This window comes from Sinocyclocheilus anshuiensis, unplaced genomic scaffold (assembly GCF_001515605.1).
Source record: "Sinocyclocheilus anshuiensis isolate Anshui unplaced genomic scaffold, SAMN03320099.WGS_v1.1 scaffold1241, whole genome shotgun sequence".
Classification (NCBI taxonomy): Eukaryota; Metazoa; Chordata; class Actinopteri; order Cypriniformes; family Cyprinidae; genus Sinocyclocheilus; species Sinocyclocheilus anshuiensis.
The window spans coordinates 492,385-510,669 of record NW_015549644.1 but is presented as its reverse complement, the minus strand read 5'-3'; the positions used below and the strand labels follow the sequence as shown (position 1 = coordinate 510,669).

General features: G+C 35.2%; 2 protein-coding genes across 2 annotated transcripts in view; one reads left to right on the top strand and one right to left on the bottom strand.

The window, feature by feature from the left end:
- Nucleotides 1-224: 224 nt before the first annotated feature.
- LOC107659927 (cullin-5-like) lies at nucleotides 225-10,417 on the bottom strand. Its single transcript, XM_016449039.1, has 19 exons — nucleotides 10,351-10,417; nucleotides 8,833-8,942; nucleotides 8,128-8,227; nucleotides 7,872-8,048; nucleotides 7,647-7,788; nucleotides 7,423-7,568; nucleotides 7,202-7,282; nucleotides 6,873-6,966; nucleotides 6,062-6,192; nucleotides 4,790-4,897; nucleotides 4,449-4,513; nucleotides 3,429-3,561; nucleotides 3,197-3,328; nucleotides 2,979-3,102; nucleotides 2,660-2,835; nucleotides 2,401-2,562; nucleotides 1,352-1,470; nucleotides 1,139-1,262; nucleotides 225-646 (listed from the first exon to the last, which is right to left on the bottom strand). Exons 1-19 carry the CDS (start codon nucleotides 10,372-10,374, stop codon nucleotides 452-454), a joined length of 2,343 nt encoding a protein of 780 aa, XP_016304525.1. The 5' UTR covers nucleotides 10,375-10,417; the 3' UTR covers nucleotides 225-451.
- A 413-nt stretch (nucleotides 10,418-10,830) lies between these two features.
- Nucleotides 10,831-18,285, top strand: part of LOC107659926 (integrin alpha-E-like) — a 24,150-nt gene continuing 16,695 nt past the window's right edge. The window contains exons 1-16 of the mRNA XM_016449038.1: nucleotides 10,831-10,923; nucleotides 11,130-11,232; nucleotides 11,382-11,461; nucleotides 11,600-11,670; nucleotides 12,332-12,443; nucleotides 12,530-12,595; nucleotides 12,696-12,752; nucleotides 12,869-12,990; nucleotides 13,073-13,224; nucleotides 13,351-13,504; nucleotides 15,161-15,305; nucleotides 16,172-16,242; nucleotides 16,410-16,530; nucleotides 16,714-16,844; nucleotides 17,179-17,316; nucleotides 17,412-17,615. Coding sequence (XP_016304524.1) covers nucleotides 10,857-10,923; nucleotides 11,130-11,232; nucleotides 11,382-11,461; nucleotides 11,600-11,670; nucleotides 12,332-12,443; nucleotides 12,530-12,595; nucleotides 12,696-12,752; nucleotides 12,869-12,990; nucleotides 13,073-13,224; nucleotides 13,351-13,504; nucleotides 15,161-15,305; nucleotides 16,172-16,242; nucleotides 16,410-16,530; nucleotides 16,714-16,844; nucleotides 17,179-17,316; nucleotides 17,412-17,615 — 1,794 coding nt within the window. The 5' untranslated portion in view covers nucleotides 10,831-10,856. The remainder of the gene's footprint in view (nucleotides 10,924-11,129; nucleotides 11,233-11,381; nucleotides 11,462-11,599; nucleotides 11,671-12,331; nucleotides 12,444-12,529; nucleotides 12,596-12,695; nucleotides 12,753-12,868; nucleotides 12,991-13,072; nucleotides 13,225-13,350; nucleotides 13,505-15,160; nucleotides 15,306-16,171; nucleotides 16,243-16,409; nucleotides 16,531-16,713; nucleotides 16,845-17,178; nucleotides 17,317-17,411; nucleotides 17,616-18,285) is intronic.

Here is an 18,285-nt window from a genome sequence, read left to right as displayed (position 1 = left end):
CACTGAAGATGGGACACGGCGAGGTCCAGACGGAGGATGTGGGAGTGGGAAAAAACACTGGTAGCACGGCACACACAAACAAGTCCTGGGATGAATGTGACATTCCCACTGACCGCATGCTGCTGGAGATGTACACATACAAAAGGCAAACCGCCCACCATGCATACTGACTACCAATGGCAAAAATAGAATCCTTTTGTCATTTTTCCTATTTTTTTAACCTCCTATCCTCATCCCATGTTTCTTCACTGTAAGGTAAGGCAGGGATTTATAATTTTTTTAAATACATTTTTTTAATCTGATGTGTGACTGTCTGTTGTTAAAACAAGCTCATGACTACGCCACCAGACCAGCAGCCTAAGCAGTATCTTCGAGACATCACCATCCTGATCCTCGACAGGTACGCCGTCCTCAAGAACGGTCACGGATCATCTCCGGAGTCGTTTCTGCGTTACGCCATGTAGGTGAAAGTGTTAATGTCCGTTTCGTCTCTCTTGATGTACTTGTGCTCAATGAGCCACTCGATCTGTTCCTTGATCATTTTCTTCTGAGGGAGGAACATGTTCTTCAGGATCTCCACCAGCTCGGTCTGCAGCTGAGCGTTTGTGATCTTCTTGCGCATCTTCATGATCTGAATGATGGCCTCCTGAAATGTTGCAGTAGAAGAAACAAACGAACAAAAATGTATTACAGTTTTTCACAATATAAAGTAAGGGAATTAATTGTTAACTATTTAACAGTCTTTTACCATCAAAATTACAAAAATTTTTTACTTTGGTTTTTATGCGAACAGTGCACTAATTAGTTTGTCCACAAGGTGGCAACACTGGTCCGGACTGTTGTTCATAGTTGAAAAAGAAAGGAAGGAGACGGAACAATAGTACAAAGACATTTTTATCGGCATAACTTCTGTAGAGAATTAGTGCAGACGCAGAACAAGGAAACTTTCTAGTGTGCCAAGGTCCTCTGTTCGCACACATAGCCTACAATCAAATGGAGTAAATTTTGAAAGGCTACACGCATACGCTAAGCATTCGCGTCACAACTGAAGTATACTTCGGGTAAACTTTTGGGAAGTATACTAGTGACTAGTGTTCATGAAAAAAGAGGACTAGTAATGTTTTTTGATGTTTCATACCTGTGTTCTTAATATTCTAAGCTGGACGATGCCTTCGTTCTCCTCTTCTCTCATTCGCTCCGTCGTCAGCTGCAATCGGCCAATTAGGTTTATTTTCCCCCTCTTTTGAACCTTGGTGTTTTTTCTGAGGAGAAACAAAAATATTATTATTTCCAAATAAAAGGACCATTTATAAGCAAATGAAAGAGCAAGCAGGAGAGGACATGCTCTTACATCAAGGAGAATTCCTGGTTAACGAAAAACAATGTACTGTCTGTGAAGTCTTTGGCAGAGCTCACTTGAGGTTCATATAACAGCACTTGGCGTTTGAGCTTTGGGAAGGCAACGAGAGACTGTACAAAAAGAGAGGGAAGATGTTACGTAGAAGATGATAGTACAACATCTATAAACAAAGATATTTTAATTGATCAGAATCAGTCAATGTTGAATATTTTTAATTAAACTTTAAAAACACTATGAATTTAATAACACTGTTAAATGTAATCAAATTTAAAAAAAGAATATCCATTTGTCATACTGTACATTATAATGTTGTGATATCTAAATTCACTTGTTGCATTATGATTCATTGTAGTTCTTAGTGTTTTATTTTGAATTTATTTACACAAAACAGAATACAATTTTTAGATTGCTCATTTATAAGTTATCGATCACAACATGAAATAATTATCATCTTATAGGTATCTGCCAGAATTTTAATATCATATATATTTAATTTCTGTTAAAAAAAAAAACCTGTGCAGCTTTGTCAGTATAGTAAGCTTGTCAAAAGTACCGACTTCGGTACCAGTCGGTGTTGAAATTTAAAAAATGTGACAATACCAGCATTTCCAGCTAGCATTTTGTGCGCTGTTGAGCGGATTCTTAAACACCTCTGATTGGCCATTGTGTTCAATTAGCCATTGGCTACAATGATCAGCGCTTCACGCTTTTCACCGTCTTATTAGCGGATTCCTAATAGATTATCCCTGCTCATAGGCTTTCAAATGCTCCTGTGTGTATCTGTGTAAGCGTTCGGTGAAGAGCGTGACACGATGATCATCGTAGCCAATCACAGCCATATCTGTTAAGCACGTGAACACAGTGGCCAATCAGAGGTGTTTAAGAATCCCCTCAACAGCGATCAAAATGCTAGCGGGAAATGCAGGTATTGTCACATTTTTCAAATTTCAAAGTCTGTACTTTTGACAACCCTACAGTACAGCAGAAATATAATAAATATCTAATGGAATAAAATGCGACATATCCAGTCATGATCTTACCCAGAGAGTTCGTCTCAGTTCAGCATCAGGCAGCTCAGTGGCAAGTTTCAGGTTCTCAAAACTGATCTTCTCTCGTGGTCTTTGGTTCCAGGCAAAAAGTACAGCCAGCTGAAAGGTCGTGACCTCCAGGTCGTACTGCCCTACTTCGTTCTTGAAAGTGATCTACCGGAGAGCACATAGACTGATTAGATGCAAGTTGCATTTAAAGCTACTACAAATCACTACTAAGCACTAAACTTAGTGCATAAAATAAACCCACAATGCCATTGGACATGAGGTGGTGCCAGTGGAGTTTTCGGCCGCTGTGGTTCTTCTTGTAGAAGTCTTCCACCTCAGGAATGAGGTCTTCCAGCTCGGTGGGCAGAGACACGAACACTTTCTCTGAGCTGCGTGACCACGCTCCAGCATTCAAGATCTTTATGTTCACAGAGTCCGCTGGGTAACAGAAGGGGTGTGAAAGAGACCACTTTTGATATATTTAATGCATCCTTGCTGAATATAAATATTAATGTCTTTCAAACCCAGGTGAAAGGTGATGTAAATGCATATATAGAGAGACAAATGGGCTTGTAAGGCACCTGGTAAAGCCAGCTTGTTGTGTTTGTGCACTTCCTTGAAAACCTGGTTAAGATCTTCGGACACTTTGATGTCCTGCAACATTCTAGCTAGCTTGTTCACATAGTCAGCAGGCATCCCAACTTCCTGAAACACATCAGAACGAAGCAAACAGTGAGCCATTTGAGTATAAAACACTCTAATTGAATTTCAGTCACTCTTATTTCTCTTTTATTCTTACCCTGAGCCACTCGACCATGTTCTCCTCAATCTCACTGTCCGCTGAGATGTCCAGGATCAGACGTCTGGTCAGGTGGGCTTTGTGGTACCTCATGAACACATCCTTATTCTGGACGTATTTCAGCACAAGTAGCTATAGAAAAAAAATAGTAGTATTTATATTTCAAAACACTTGAGGACAACAACACAAGCACCGAGTCAACAACATGTGACTTTTTACAACAGCCCCTCACCACTTCCTTCAGTTTGAGCTCGATCTCCTCTGAGGTCAGCTTTTTGCTGAGTGGCGTCTTTCTTAGCAGCATGTCACAATAGTTAGCCAGCAGCTCCGGACACTTTGATTCTGGTTGTGTTTTTAGGCCCACTCTGCATTTAGAAACATCAAACACAACTGATACAAGTTGATGCAATACAGAAATATGGATCGCTAATGCTCACTAGCAGGATGATTATATTTAATACTAAGACCATAAAATACTTTTTGTTACTGGAAATAAAATAAACTTTAACTTAAATAAAATATGAAAAAACTAACTTATTTTATTTCAGCTAGTTGCCACAGCAACCTTTCTCATTTTCATTTAGTTTATTGTGATGTACTAAAATAACTAAAACTAAAATAAAAATGAACTTAAATAAAGATGGAATAATGAAAACCATACAGAAATGACAAACCATATAGACAAAAAAAATGACAAAACAAAATTAAAAATGACCAAAAAATACTAAAATTAAGATGAAAACACAAAACATAAAAATAAAAACCAATTCAAAATATTAATAAAAACTATATTATTATCTCAATGATACTAAATTAAAACTGCTCACTTACAAAGGGGCCCTTTTTCACAAACTGAAAATGTGATTCCACAATTAATATTGTAAATCTAATGTTTTCTTATTCTTTCCATTTTTTTTTTTAATTTAATGTACATTCATAACAATACACTGTGTTATATTTCCTTGGCATTCAATTACAGAAAGCTGGTTTATTCTGCTTCAAGAGTATTTCTAATACAACGGCTGAGGGAGTGACAGCAAATTTGATATCTCTCTCTCTTTTGACCAACCTATTTTGTTAAGTCAGATTTTTGTAAAGTAAACCTCTCCACTATAGAGGTTTACTCAACTACGACTTCAGCTTCTTTGAGTTGCCTGTAAATGTGTCTATCAGTTAAGTAGAAAGCAGGTTATTCTGTGCATCTCACTTCAATGGACTGTCAACAGAAGCCCAGAAGGCAGCCGTTACTCACCCCTTCTGTTTCATTGGCAGCTCCAACTTAAATATTGTGGCATCATTCACAACTGCTTTGTATGCCTGTGGGGAAATTTAAAACTATATGTTAAACATCATTAAAAAGGTATGTGAGATACAAAAACTCCATTCATTCAAAATAATAAACAACTCTATTCATTTTCCAAAAAAAATCAACAGCATTTCAAATGGAGTTATTGTTATATAACCTTCCACTGTATTCCTGTGTCATCACAGATCTCTGGTAACCATCTGCAGTGTGATCTAGTCAAGCAGGCTACTTACTGAGGCCAACTGTAAGACAGTGAGAATGAATATGGATGGGGGCGGCATGCTCACTTTGTCTCTGGCTGTAAGGAACCGAGGATCATCCTGGAACGCTTCCTTCACTAATTTACTAAATCGATTGAACAGAGTCAGGAGCTGCTCCACGTACTTCTCAGAGTCCTGAGGAGAAACATCAACACCAGTACTTGACTGTAGCTGCCTAATATTTGAGGATCTATCCTAACAAGTTTTAAACCCAGGCAGTGAAGATACAGAAATCAAGGGTACTCAAACCACAACTCCCTCCAATTTTCAGAAGAAAAAGCTATTTTTCTTTTATAAATCAAGTAAAACCATGACCATTAATTAGGGATGTAACGATTCACTCAACTCACGATTCGATTCATGAATTATTTTTTTTTACAAAATGAGATTTAAGACAAATTATAAATTAAATGTGTCCTTTTATTATTGCTTGGACAAAATACTGCACGTTTCTTTGTGAAATTGAAATATAACACTATAATAATATACTAATATAGCACTTGTAAATTATTGTTCTTTTGTTGGTTTTGATTGCTTCTATTGTTCCTCATTTGTTAGTCGCTTTGGATAAAAGCGTTTGCTAAATACCAAAATTTAAATATAATGTAAATGTAAATAACAAAACTAAATTGAAATTTTAAAACAAGCCCCAAATCAAATAAATAACACAAATAAAAGAAATCTCTTCATATAAACAAAATAAGTCTTTGTCTGTGCTCTTTCCATTTAAAATTAGAGGCAACCAAATTACATTACATTACATTGTATAATTTCGAAATTTGAAGCAAAAACAGAATGGTTTGACTTCAGTTTTGTGAAACTATGCATAAAAAATATCTGCATGAAACAGAAACAGAAGAAGAGCTGAATGAGAAGCAGATTCACTCTCTGCCAGCAGGTGGCGCTTAAAGCATTTCCTTGGTTTCCGCTGTAAACAAAGCAGCGCTGCACTTATGATCTTTAATATGCATTATACAGAGGTAAGATGAAAAGAAAAAATACCATCTAAACTTTTCTAAAGACAGTAAGTTCCCCTCAGACATACATTCATATAAACTCCTACACCTAAATGAATCGCGATTTGTTTAGCATCTCAACCGATTTGAATCGTCACATATTTAAATCGATTTTCAACCGGCTCGCAGTTAATCGTTACATCCCTACCATTAATCAAATATTCATATTATCAACATTAATCAATTATCCTTTATTTATACTGTGAATACCAAAAGCCAGCTAATGCTCTAAAATTCATAAAGCTCACAAAGCATATAATAATTCTGCAAATGTTGTGCTCACAGTTGTGATGGTCTCTGCAGCGGCCACCATGTCTGCCAGTCCAGCACTGATGATGTGCTCCTCCAAGTCTTTCAACATGGGTTCAATCCCATTGGGCACTTTATCCATGAGAGAGAACATGAGGTGCAGCTCTGTGGAAGAAGAGTTCACCGAGGTATAAAAGCTTATATTTAGAGATATTATACCGCTACATAGTATGCAAAGTCTATTTTTCCGAAAAACACAGTACCATTCAAAAGCGTGGGGTCATTAAGCATTTGTGATGACAGAAATGAATGCTTTTATCTTTTATTCAGCAAGGACACATTAAATTGATCAAAAGAGACAGTAAAGACATTTATAATGTTACAAAAGATTTCTATTTCAAACAAATGCTGTTCTTGAACTTTCTATTCATCAAAAAATCCAGAAAAAAACCCATCAGTTTCCCTGAAAATATTAAACCGCACACGTTTTCAAATTACTTTTGAGCAGCAAATCAGCAGCTTAGAATGATTTCTGAAAGATCATGTGACACTGAAGACTGGAGTGATGCTGAAAAATTAGCTTTGCAATCACAGGAATAAATTATATTTTAAAATATATTCAAATTCAAAACAGCTATTTTAATTTGCAATAACTTCACAATATTAGTGTTTTTACTGTATTTTTGATCAAATAAATGCAGCCTCGTTGAGCATAAGAGATTTCTTTAAAAAATAAAATAAAATCCTAAAGACCCCCAAATTTGTAAAGGTAGTGTATATAAAACCTAAAAGGGTTATTTTAGATATCTATCTAAAATAAGATTTCTAAGTAGTCTCATACTCACTGTCAGTCTCATTTCGTTTGATCATGCCTGGACATTCAGCCAAGATAGTTTCTTTAAATGACGTTACCAGTGCATTCACACAACATTCCATAAGCTGAGGAAAAAAACAAATCCACTATTTCAGACTCACATACCTGGTTATATTATTTTATTTTAAATTAAATAATAAACATTGAATAACTTAATTTTTAATATTACTTTTAATATTTTTACACACAAAACACTAAAATATTTTAATGATTGATGCCCTACTTTATGCAAAATTGTTCAATTCACTGCCTTATTTCTACACACAATGTATCATGATTAAAAGCCAATCATATACTCACTGCTTGTACAGAGTTACATTCACGTCTTGTCTCTAAATATCGTAGTGCACGTTTCTCCTCTTCTCTTAACTTAACGTCTGCCTGTAAACAGAGACAGAGAGAATATATGACAGCAAACACAAATGTAGAGTGTTAGCAGGAGTCATAACTCTCCTCTCCACTACGCAATCTGATTGGTTGAAGATCATGTAGTCTAAAATCTGATGTCTGGCAGGCCGTACATATTTCATGTAGTTTTGTACTCCGTTCTGCTGCAGGTAGGACGGCGCCTGGGTCCTGTAGAACCTCTCAGTGGAGTCTAGGTAGGCTTTCTCAAAGTTATCCCTGTAGATCTGCAGTTTATCATCAGGATTGGAGCACAGGTTCACTGAGAAAGAGATTCTTTTCAGTTTTCATGAATAGAAAGATTCACTCAAGCCAATGAAAAACGTGGAGTGAATCTCACCATATGACTCTCTGACCCCAATGACCAACTGCGAGTCAAACGCTTCTCCCAGTCGTTCGGCATGGACCAATTTCATCGCACTATCTTGCAATCTATTCTTGATGTTGGAGAATATAGATTCGTTCCAAGTATCCAGCATCAGCTTTGAGAACATAAAAAGCAGAACAACCCGATGAATCCCATTCTAGGAAATCAACCTAAAAATCCCGCTTTTATCCCGCTCACCTTCCTAACAATGCTGTCCTCCACATTGGACTTCTTGTTGCTGCCCTGTTTGCCCATCAGGGTGATCTCCAGCTGGCAGAACGGCTTGGGCAGAATGTCACACTGCGTGAAGAACTTCCTCCACTCCACGATGTAAGCCTTGAGGAGCGCCGTATCATCTTGGTGACTGAGCACTCGCTAAACACCAACGATCAAGAATGAGACGCGATTCTGCTGAAGAACATCAACAGGTGGCTTAATCCTGAACCTCTCTTACCGCTTGAGCTTGTTTAATAAAATCTAAGATGTCCTCCTTGAGGGCCTGGTGGATCTTTGCTGGTCCTTTGTCATCCCATAGACAAACTGCATGAACATCTCTGTGAGAACCGAGGAGAACAGGAAGACAGATTGAACATTCAGACTGTAGTTCATGTGCAGGATATTAAAAGATCTGAATTCATAGGGCCTTACGAGAAAAGATCAAACCACTGCTGCTTAGTAACAGATTCTTGGCGAAGCAACTTAAGGACAATGGGACGCATAAGATCCCACTTGTCCTCAAACTGGAGGGAACCCTTGTTCTAAGCAAAAGGACATGGAAGAGACAGACAGTTAGAGAAGAAGAGTGTGAGTGCATTCACATATAACACAATGAACCGGACATAATGGAAGACCTCTCTGTCTAAACATGGCCAGAAAATCAGAAGCCTTATTGGAAATGCTTCTCAAAGCATTTACAATAAGGCAAGCAGTTGGCTGTTTCTTTTATTTCTAATGTCTTTAAGAAACTTTTATGTCTTAGGAGTTGATTTTTTCTTTAAATTAAATGTGTTCAAACTTAACAGAATTTGTACATAATGTATAATTATTTGTAATTGTTGTATTACTTTTAATTATTTAAGGAGAACAGGAAGACAGATTGAACATTCAGACTGTAGTTCATGTGCAGGATATTAAAAGATCTGAATTCATAGGGCCTTACGAGAAAAGATCAAACCACTGCTGCTTAGTAACAGATTCTTGGCGAAGCAACTTAAGGACAATGGGACGCATAAGATCCCACTTGTCCTCAAACTGGAGGGAACCCTTGTTCTAAGCAAAAGGACATGGAAGAGACAGACAGTTAGAGAAGAAGAGTGTGAGTGCATTCACATATAACACAATGAACCGGACATAATGGAAGACCTCTCTGTCTAAACATGGCCAGAAAATCAGAAGCCTTATTGGAAATGCTTCTCAAAGCATTTACAATAAGGCAAGCAGTTGGCTGTTTCTTTTATTTCTAATGTCTTTAAGAAACTTTTATGTCTTAGGAGTTGATTTTTTCTTTAAATTAAATGTGTTCAAACTTAACAGAATTTGTACATAATATAATTTGTACATAATGTATAATTATTTGTAATTGTTGTATTACTTTTAATTATTTATTTCTGTTATTTCTTTGGTTTTATTAATTTCTTACTAAGCTTTCAACATATATAATAAAAGGCATTTGAAAAGTATAGATTTCCTTGTTTTATCCTTGAACCAGACCTAGACTTTCAATCGTAAAATATGAAAATGCATCTTAAAAATAAATTTTTAAAACAATTTTAAAATAATTCAAATTATTTAATTAACAAATAACAACTGCACCTCAACTGTGGTTTAATTTCCTAAATACTGCCACTGATAAAGTACATTTTTTTTGTTTTTATGTTGTACTTGTTTACCAAGGAGACATTGAAGAGCTTGGAATGAATTATGAGATATGACGACAAAAAAAGTAAAAATAAAGGTAAATATCACTTGTGAACAGAATATTTTTTTAGTGTAAAAATATTATTTAATTATACGTATTCAAGATGAATCAATGCTAGTTAATTAGTTTTAGCAAGAAAGTCAAGTCCACCACAGACAGATAGAAAGTAACAGCAAATTCTCAAAAGACAGAAAGGTTTTTCATAAAAGCTGAGATCTGCCTAACTAGACAGCATTTTGGGCATTACTGGTGCATTTCAAAATGTTGTCTAGGTAGGCAGCTCACTGGGTTTTAAATACTTATAATACATGTGCATCTTTTCTTGGCTTACTAAAACATGAAACTCTTTAACAGTAACGGCACACATTCGCATTATATACCATTAGCTCAGTCATTACACTCAGTGTCATTTAACCATTGACCAAGCTAACAACATGCGTGCTAACTGTCATCAGGAACATGTCCCTTTATTATATATTTTTATAAACAACATAATACCGAAGGTCAACACCCATTGGAGTGAATCATGACTTCAACTCGTCAGCATGCAGTCCAGTATTATTGTGATTATTGGCTTTATTAATCTCAGCTAGCTCACAGCCTGCTAGCTAAACACAGATTCTCATATAAACTCACTGGACATGCAGGTCAGAATCCGAGCAAGCCGCTAAATCACAATGGTACAACATAGTCATTTGAAGGTTATAGGCGTGACTGTTCATGGAGAGTTTGGAGGCAACGAGCTTAAATGTATCTTACCTTTAACAAATTAGGCATCGCCATGTTTCCTTAACTTATCCCCTCGTCCGTTCTCGCGAGATTTGGTTCGGTATTAGAACTGGTTTTGGGATCTCCGATTCATTTCTGCGAATGGACTCTCTCGAACAGTTCGTTTCAAAGAACTTGTTTAAAAAATCGATTCAGTTCTTCTTTTACTTCATGCAAATACGATACAGCTCATGAAAACGTGTTTATATAGAACCTATACATAATTAAAAATATAGTCGATTTTTGCATTCATTTTTTTTGCGTTAGTAAATGTTATTTATTAAAACTAAAAGACTGCAAGTGACGTCGCTAGCGGAAGTGCAAGTGTCTGAGAGTGCAAGCCTGAGAGTGCAAGCGCCAGCTGCAGCCAGACCCTTTTGGAGAAAAGGTGCTGTCTGAAGTGTGTGGAGGGGGCGGGTTTAACAGTCAGCAGCGACTGTGTGCTGTTCTACTTTTTCAAGACCACAACGAGCTGCTTTCTGTCTCACTGTGCCGATATGTTTTTTTTTACGCGTGGAGTTCATCAAATTCACAAAATGTACAGAGGACTGCTATTTATAATTGGTATGTAATTATTTACTATGTTGATGTTAATGTTTATAATTAATGATAACAATTATTTGAGTTTGGGCATGTTTTAAACTCTTATTTATCTGAATCAGAAAATGTCTGGGCAGAAGTAGAAACAATATTATTAAAACATAATTAATCTTATTACTTTGTCCCTGTGAAATAAAAGTATGTGGTCTAAATAATTTTTTATGTTATAGTGATATACAGTGTGAGCGGTTTCAACATTCAAAAAACTCCCTTGAAGCATTTCACAAATGACGATCCACTCTTTGGTCAAACTGTTATTCAATCAACAGATGGGTTGGTCATTTATAAGAGTTTTAGATAATTCTAGATATATTTTTTTAATTAAATTACATTACATTTATTTTATAACATTTTTTAAGATCATGATAAAGAACATTTATTGATCTATTTTAGTCAAATTGTCTTAATTTGTTCTATTCTAGAGTTTTTGTTCCTTCACCAAAACATGGAAAACTTTTTAGATGCACTCTAGAGCATGAATGCGTCGAAATAAATTCTGATGGTAAGTTTGTCTTTGTCTTTTCATAATGAAGATTTCCCTGGAAACTTTACTTTGTTCATTTCATAATAATGTCCTCACTGATTTACACAATTACTCTTTCACTCTAAAAGTCTTATTACATCAATATCTCTTTTGAAGATAAAAAGCCTAAAGGCCTGAGACCAGTAGCATCAGTATCTAGTCTGACATCAGAAGAGGAACATGTTATGGTATGTATAAAGATCCTTAAATACAGGGATAAATATGTTAGATATGGCCGACAATTGTTTTGTACTTAACCTGATTTCACTTACAAAAGGTTAAGCTATTGAAAGCTATACCAAACAAGAAGTAAACTGTTTATAATCAGATAGAGTTTGCACAATGCTTTGAGTCTGTTGCATAGCATTTTCACAGTAAAACCACAGAGTGTGGTTTCCCCTTCACATATGTGACAGACAGAAATGTATCAGTTCTCCTTCAGAGAACAGGAAATAGTCTTTAAATGTCAGGAAATGTCAAACTAGAAATGTGAAAAGGACTAGAAATGTCAGGATACCACAGTTATTTCTGGGGGGGTTGTGTTTGCTTTATTTATTGGGATACTGGATAATTGTTCAGGATGATGTGACTATCAGGAGGAAGTCATCAGCATTGTGGGTCAACTGTGATGTCACTCAAAACCATAGTGACAGCACTTCCCCAGTGGGGAAAAAAACAATGTACTCTTAGTTAAGCCTCAATCAGAGTGATTCTGTCTCTGTGAGTTCAAATCGGACACAAATTCTCATTAAAATAGGACATTAAATAAAATAGAATGAAAATGACACAGAAATGAAAATGAAAGACAAGATGAAATATTTAGATTTGTGTATTTTTTCTTCTTCTAAGATGTGTAATCAAATTCGCGTAAAGGAGTCAGTAACTGAGGATTTGAACGGAGATTGCAAACTGATGAACCCCACTGCAAAAGTCATTCAAAAACTGAATCCTGTTGCATTAGGTAAGATTGCATGATTTTATAATAGTATTTCAGATTCAAACAGATAAAATCCTAACCCTTACTTTTCAAAATCTCTTTCATCTCAGTCAACAACAACAACAACAACAACAACAACAACAACAATCATTATCAAGGTCGATGGATTGGTCAAGGTGAGCCCGCCTGAGAGAAAATGAAATAAACTGTTGTCTTTTTTTATCACTCTTTTAAGGAATCTGTTTGCTAATTTACATTTCTATCAATATCTACAAGATCAATGGAGGATGAGAAGAGATGCCCAGTCAGACAGTGACACAAAAGACTATGATGGTACTTTGTTTAGACTTTAAAATAAATATTATAAATAAAAAATAACATTATACTTAATATGTCATGTTGATGGTGTTGTACAACAGAAAAAAAAAAATTCTATACATATTTTGTAGATTCTGGGACAGAGATTGCTTTTGTGCTGGACGGCTCTGGTAGCATTCAACCTGATGACTTTCAGAGAGCCAAAGACTTCATCTACAATGTCATGTCCAATGTTTGGAAAGCATGTTTCAATGCAAGTATAAACTAAAGCATTTTATGACACATATTTATAGCCATTTTGTTTTTAATTACAATTTAAAACCCTCTGTCTTCAGTGTGACTTTGCGATTGTGCAATATGGTCTGGAGATCAGGACAGAGCTCTCACTGCTAGACAGTAAGGACCATGCCAGAGCTTTGCTAAAGGTCAAAGAAATACAGCAACTTCTCAAGCTCACAAAGACCGCCTCAGCCATCCATCATGTCCTGTGAGTTTACAAATTATGATGTGAAATACTAGACATTTTACACCTTAAGCGTTTGATTGACATGCAGCACTTTTGTTGGTGATACATTAATGTCATGATCTCAGTGGTTTCATTGGTTGTTTACAGCACAGATATTTTCATCTCTGAGAATGGATCAAAAAGGAACTCCAAAAAAACAATAATTGTATTGTCTGATGGGAAAATGTTGGGAGATCCAATGAATCTTACAGATGTTTTGAACATGCCACAAATGAAAGGTGTCACTTGCTATTCCATAGGAGTAAGTGTCCTGTTTACTGATTATTTCAGTAGCATTTTAGATAAAAAGGTACATGTTAGAATTACAATTGCACATTACTCTAATTTATTTTAATCTTGAAGACACTTCTAGGTTTGCCAGTCCTACTAAAACATTCATATCAGCTATTTTAATCATAGTTTGTTACTGTATGGTTAATTTGATTAAATTAAATTAAATTAAATTTTATTTAATTTTATTATGGTTTATCAAAATAAATCATAAAACCCACACACTTGCAATAACATCTGAAATGATAAGAGTAGTTAAATCCACACAGTCCATTAAAATATTCTTCAGAGATATTGGAGCATCTGGAATTGAAATTAACTGTTGCCTTAGTGTGACTAATTTAAGGAATCTGATTGATAATTTACATCTCTGTCAAGATCCACAAGTTAAACAGAGGATGAGAAGAGACACCCAGTTGGATGGTGACACAAGCGCATATGAGGATGAGGATGAGGATGATGATGATGGTACTAATCTTTGTTCAGCGTTTGAAATAAATCAGCATTTATTATGTCATACTGACTGTTGTTGTACTACAGATGCATAGACCAATGTCTTTAAAGAAACCATCATTTCTATACTGATGTTTCAGATCATCTTTTGTAGATTCTGGGACAGAGATTGCTTTTGTGCTGGACGGCTCTGGTAGCATTCAACCTGATGACTTTCAGAGAGCCAAAGACTTCATCTACAATGTCATGTCCGATGTTTGGAACACATGTTTCGATGCAAGTATAAACTTAAGCATTTTAATGAGACACGTTTACGGCCATTTTGTTTTTAAGTACAATTTAAAAGGTGCACTCTTAAAAATAAAGGTGCTTCTAAAGGTTCTTCAAGCAATGCCATAGAAGAACCATTTTTGGTTCACAAAGAACCATTCAGTCAAAGGTTCTTTAAAGAACCATCTCTTTCTTACCTTTTTGTAATCTGAAGAACCTTCTTTCACCACAAAGAACCTTTTGTGAAACAGAAAGTTTCTTCAGATGTTAAAGGTTCTTTATGGAACCATTTAGACAAAAAGGTTCTTCTATGGCATCGTAAAGCACCTTTATTTTTAAGAGTGTATATTATATTTGTTTTTAAAAAAACAACTCTCTCTTCAGTGTAACTTTGCGATTGTGCAATATGGTCAAGAGATCAGGACAGAGCTCTCACTGCTAGACAATGAGAACAGTGCCAGAGCTTTGCTAAAGGTCAAAGAAATACAGCAACTTCTCAAGATCACAAAGACCGCCTCAGCCATCCATCATGTCCTGTGAGTTTACAGATTATGATGTGAAATACTAGACATTTTACACCTTAAGCGTTTGATTGACATGCAGCACTTTTGTTGGTGATAATGATGTCATGGTCTCAGTGCCATAGGAGTAAGTGTCCTGTTTACTAAATATTTCAGCAGCATTTGAGATAAAAATCAAATTTTAAAGTTTTTTTTTAGAAAGTCATCATATGCTGGAGCTACATATACAGATTACTGTAACTTCTAGGTTTGACAGTCCTACTAAAACACTCATATCTGCTATATTACTCATAGTTTGTTACTGTATTGTTAATGTTTTTTTATGGTTTAACAAAATGAATCATAAAACCCAAACACTTGCAATAACATCATGTTATCTTTAGGTTGGTGGCGGCATTCTGAATGATACTGAAGCAATACAAGAGATGAAGGAAATAGCAGATCCTGAGAAGTTTTACAAGGTTTCCAATTATGCCGCATTAGATGACATTCTGTCATCACTGCAACAAAATTTAACAGGAATTGAAGGTAAGAATGTTTTTATCAAACATTACACTGTTAAAGAGAAAGGCCGTTTTAAAGTGCTAAATTCTGATTGGATGAGCTGATAAACAGCCATTGTAAAATTAAGCCTTGCTGATAATCAGTGCAACCACACAAATTTCCGAGTGTTATTGCTTTTATTTAACAGTTCAGTGAACAAAAAGTAAACAGTGAGTATACCATTTTAAATACAGTATTCCCAGTTATGTACCACCAGCAGACATTGTTCTAAACAAAGAAAAAGTAGAATTAAGTGTTGCGTCTCCAATTAACACATGCATGATTTTTCGTGGATGAATCTATGTACTTGAAAGAATTGGTTAAAGGGGTCATATGATGTTGCTAAAAAGAACATTATTTTGTGTATTTGGTGTAATGAAATGTGTTTATGCGGTTTAAAGTTAAAAAAACTTTACAAAATTTTAAACTAAAAACTAAAAAATTTTCCACATACTGTACATTATTGTTTCTCCTCTATGCCCCGCAACTTCAGGGATCTTATCTATGCACAATCAGCTTGTAACACTCCAAAGAGAAAGGAAAACTTGAAATGGCATGATATGACCCCTTTAATGAATCGTTTGAGTAAATAATCAATGACTAACTCGTGAAGACAAATTCACTTGTTGCCATCTACTCATTTATCAATGTAACTTGCAGAAATGGTCACTGAAAAATCCCCACTACCAATGCATAAACTGACACAGTCTGTCAGGAGTGTACAAGTGGACAATGAAATATCTGAAAAACAACTTTGACTGTTTTGTAACTGAATATGCAGTATAATATTAATGTGAGTTTTACCATGTGAAATGAGTTTCATGCTATTATGTAACTACTTTGTGTCTCAGACAATCAGCAAGGTGCAGGATTTCAGTTCCAGCTCGCTGAAGCTGGCTTCAGCTCCCATCTCATGCAGGACGTAAGTAGGATTTTTGGTTTCTGATACCTTTTATTTTAGAAACTAATCTTTGTATCAAACACTATTAAGAATGTGTGGATGTTTGCAACAACTTTTCCAAAGATGATTAATTGATATACTAATAACATTCATTTGTTTCTGTTTTGTGTGTGTGTGTGTGTGTGTAGAATTCTGTTCTTTTTGGAGCAGTTGGAGCCTTTGGCTGGAGTGGTGGAGTAATTTTGCAATCTGATAAAACCGTGAAATTCTTGAATGACTCTAACAATGGACCCAAATTTTCCTATTTAGGTGAGTGATGGTTGGAAACCAAAAAAGTAAGTCAAAGAAAATGGATTTTTAAAGGGGTTTTTGAGGAGGTTTCACATTTATTTGGTTGAGAATTTAAACATCTTTAAAGGAAATGTTGTGAAAACCTGGCTAAATGAAAGTCATCTCAGGTTCATGTTTGTTGAATCTCCTTCCTGATCACAGGTTACAGTGTCACTTCTGCTAAAGTAAAACCAAGTAAAACACTCTACATCTCTGGTGCACCACGGTATAACTTGACTGGTGGTGTATTTATTTTCAATGGCTCTGAAAAGTATGTGCTCCAGGGAGATCAGGTATTTGTAGTTAATACTATATACATTAACACACTGTTTGCTTTTTGAATGTTTTTTTGAATGTTTAAAAGTCTTTAAAATATTTTTTATTTGCACATCACAAATGTATGACCAGTTTCCACCGAATTGAATAGAGTAATCTTTAAATGGTATGCATTTTATGAATTCATAATAAATGTGAAATAATAAAATTAAATATGTTTAATTTAAACCATTTATTACATTAGAAAGGATTGTTTTTTTTTTTCTTCTGATTGATTTGGAGCTCACAATCAAGCCCCAGTTTATGCATTTGCTAATATGATAATAATGAAGTAATGTATAATTGTCATAGGTTGGATCTTACTTTGGATCAGTTCTTTGTACCTTGGACATTGATAGAAATCAATACACAGATTATCTATTAGTTGGAGCTCCACATTTCCATCAAAATGGGGAAGAAGGCAAAGTGCTAGTGTACAGGTTGAATCAGGTAAGATCATACTCTCCTTTCAGCTCTTGGATTTATGTGGACAATGTTTTAACATGATTTGTGTCTCATGGGGTTATTTTTAAATCATGCCAAAGGAGGACAGGTTTGAGAGTGTGGCCATGGAGCTGCAGGGTGATGCAGGACAGACCTTTGCGAGGTTTGGCGCAGCCATTGCATCGATAGGAGATATTGATGGGAACAAGTTCACTGATGTAGCAGTGGGCGCTCCGCTGGAAACAGATTCCTCTGGAAGCATTTACATTTACAATGGATTCATAGATGGACTTCAGTTTTCACAAGTGGGTTTCAGCATATATTATTTACACCTTGAGCTTTTTAATAAATCTTTGTTAGAGTGTTTACATGTTTTGATAGACTAAAGTTTATTTTTATATTCATTATATTTTATTATATTTATTGTAATATATAACATTTATTATATAGAATATTTATTTATTTATTTGAGAATTGGACATTATCTGAATTATTAGAACAATGTTTCATATTAATTATTTAAATACATTTTATTTAATTCAAATGAATGAAATGAAATAAAAAAAATTAAATAATAAAAACAATTAAATCCCAATATAGCAGAAATTCTTTCAAAAATAAGTGCAAAAATCAATGCAAAAAAAAGAAGAAAAAATTATTTCTTTATGACAGTTGTGACCGTTTCTTTCATACACACAAAATGTCTTTTATTCTAAAAATGAATTTGCTATTTTTTTAATAAGACCTGAAGATTGCTTTAAAGGGGTCATCCAATGCTACATGCACTTTTACAAGTTGTTTGAACTGAAATGTGTGTTGACAGTGTATGTACACAACCACCATAATGATAAAAATCCACCAAGTGTTTTTTTTAAACTACTAAAATCTTTACCCCTTTCTCAAATCGAGCCAATCTCAGATGCCTGTCTGTGTGACGTCACAAAAACAGGCCCCTCCCACGATAGTTTGTTTGAT